Source organism: Prorops nasuta, unplaced genomic scaffold (assembly GCF_024137725.1).
Source record: "Prorops nasuta isolate Cenicafe-Biocafe unplaced genomic scaffold, Cenicafe_Pnas_1.2 PNAS00007, whole genome shotgun sequence".
Taxonomy (NCBI): domain Eukaryota; kingdom Metazoa; phylum Arthropoda; class Insecta; order Hymenoptera; family Bethylidae; genus Prorops; species Prorops nasuta.
The window spans coordinates 8,726,851-8,728,860 of NW_027116804.1; the positions used below are offsets into that span (position 1 = coordinate 8,726,851).

Here is a 2,010-nt window from a genome sequence, read left to right on the forward strand (position 1 = left end):
TTAGTTAACTCTTTATCAAAACATATTAGCCTCCTATCCGAGAAGCGGAACGCAGTCAAAGAGAATTTCAATAGAGACCTGATACGACGAACGTTAATAATAATAATAATAATAGAAGGAGAAGGAGAAATAGAATTTTGAGGTTGTGAAATGAACGATATTTTTTTGTTATTTTAATTAAAATTTATAAATATATTTTTAATAACATACATAAAAAAAAAAAGTTATAATTGAATTTAATAATAATAAAATATTATAAAAATGAAGTGGTAGTGAGAGTAGCAGTAGTAGGAGCGGTATCATCTACGAGAAAAAAAAAATTAGGAAAAATTATACTACTTATCCAAGCACTTGATAGTTTTTTTTTTTTTTCATCGATTCTTACCGATTGTTGGAGGTTTCCGTAAATGAATTCGACAGTAGCTGGAGAACGTCATTATCCTCGTCGAACCGTATTATATTTTCTGGAGAAATTTATTCCCAAATTTCTGGCTCCCACTCTACTTCACTACTATAATCTAATAGATTAGCCTCATCATCATCATCATCATCATCATCATCATCATCAATATTTGATGTTGATTTTTGCCGCTGAAGCTTCTTCCTCAACATTCTGACAATCGCGGTCAACGCGTTGTTATTCACTTCACCCCAATCTCCTTCCAAATCTACTTCTTCTTCTTCTTCCTCCACAAATTCATCCATATTCTGAATGTTTTCAATATTTTGTTCAATATTTTGTTCAGTAGTTAATCTGTACAATTTAATTGCACCCATTTTTTTCTTGTTGAAACTGTCACGTCAAGCAAACTCGGTAGACTGAGAATGGTAGAGATGTAAGCTCAATACGAAATGTATAATTATTATTATTTTCTCTATCAATACGTATTAGATTTCTCCACTTCACAATAGCTATTAACAGCCTCCTCCTCCTCTTCTACTACCTCGTCCATACTTTGGATGATAACGTTTTTCACGTGAATTCAAGGTTGAGGAGCAGGGGTTTGCTAGTTGAACAATCGTTGTAGTTTTTTAAATAAAATTAATATATATTTTTAATAATATTTCTACAATAATTTTTAAACTATTCTATAAAAATTTAATAATAAAAGAAAAAGAAATTTGGTGATTCATCTTCCTTCTTAGTCTGCTTTGACACATTATCTTTTTCCTCCTCCTCTATTTTTTTCTCCTCTTCCTTCTTCATCTCCTTTGACTCAATATCTTCCCCGGTCTGTTTCTCTTCGTCTTTCTTCACTTTAATTTAAAAATACAAACAGGTAATAATTATGAAAAGGTAAAAAAGATAAAGTTAATACTTACATTCTTCCTCCTCTATTTTTTTCTCCTCTTTATCTTCTTCTTCCTTCTTCGTCTGCTTCGACTCAATATCTTTTTCCTCCTCCTCCTCCTCTATTTTTTTCTCCTCTTTATCTTCTTCCTTCTTCGTCTCCTTTGACTCAATATCTTTTTCCTCAGTCTCTTCGTCTTTCTTCACTTTATTTTTTTCTTCTTCCTTCTTCATCTCCTTTGACTCAATATCTTCCCCGGTCTCTTCGTCTTTCTTCACTTTAATTTAAAAATACAAACAGGTAATAATTATGAAAAGGTAAAAAAGATAAAGTTAATACTTACATTCTTCCTCCTCCTCTATTTTTTTCTCCTCTTTATCTTCTTCTTCTTCCTTCTTCGACTCAATATCTTTTTCCTCCTCCTCCTCTATTTTTTTCTCCTCTTTATCTTCTTCCTTCTTCGTCTCCTTTGACTCAATATCTTTTTCCTCAGTCTCTTCGTCTTTCTTCACTTTATTTTTTGAAGAAAAAAAAATACAAACAAATAATAAATATAAAAATATTAAATAAATACTTACAGTTTTTATGCAAATAATGGTGCAGTTTCCGTTCATACTCTTCGAAGTAACGATTGAAGAAATCGTTAATTCGATTGACGTATTCCTCTGTCAATTCTCTGGGAAGAGTGGGTGAAAGAGGAACAATATCCTCTTGAATC

At 31.4% G+C, this 2,010-nt stretch overlaps 1 protein-coding gene across 1 annotated transcript; it reads right to left on the reverse strand.

Moving 5' to 3' along the window:
- Positions 1–1,023: 1,023 nt before the first annotated feature.
- LOC136775172 (uncharacterized) lies at positions 1,024–1,559 on the reverse strand. Its single transcript, XM_066729692.1, has 2 exons — positions 1,324–1,559; positions 1,024–1,257 (listed from the first exon to the last, which is right to left on the reverse strand). Exons 1-2 carry the CDS (start codon positions 1,523–1,525, stop codon positions 1,100–1,102), a joined length of 360 nt encoding a protein of 119 aa, XP_066585789.1. The 5' UTR covers positions 1,526–1,559; the 3' UTR covers positions 1,024–1,099.
- Positions 1,560–2,010: the final 451 nt, after the last annotated feature.

Bases quoted from the DNA above. Each gene is read 5' to 3' on its own strand.
- LOC136775172 (XM_066729692.1), bottom strand. From the start codon at position 1,525: ATGAAGAAGGAAGAAGAAAAAAATAAAGTGAAGAAAGACGAAGAGACT. The intron at 1,258-1,323 runs GTAAGTATTAAC...TTTAAATTAAAG, and splicing joins AAAAATAGAGGAGGAAGAAT to TGAAGAAAGACGAAGAGAAA.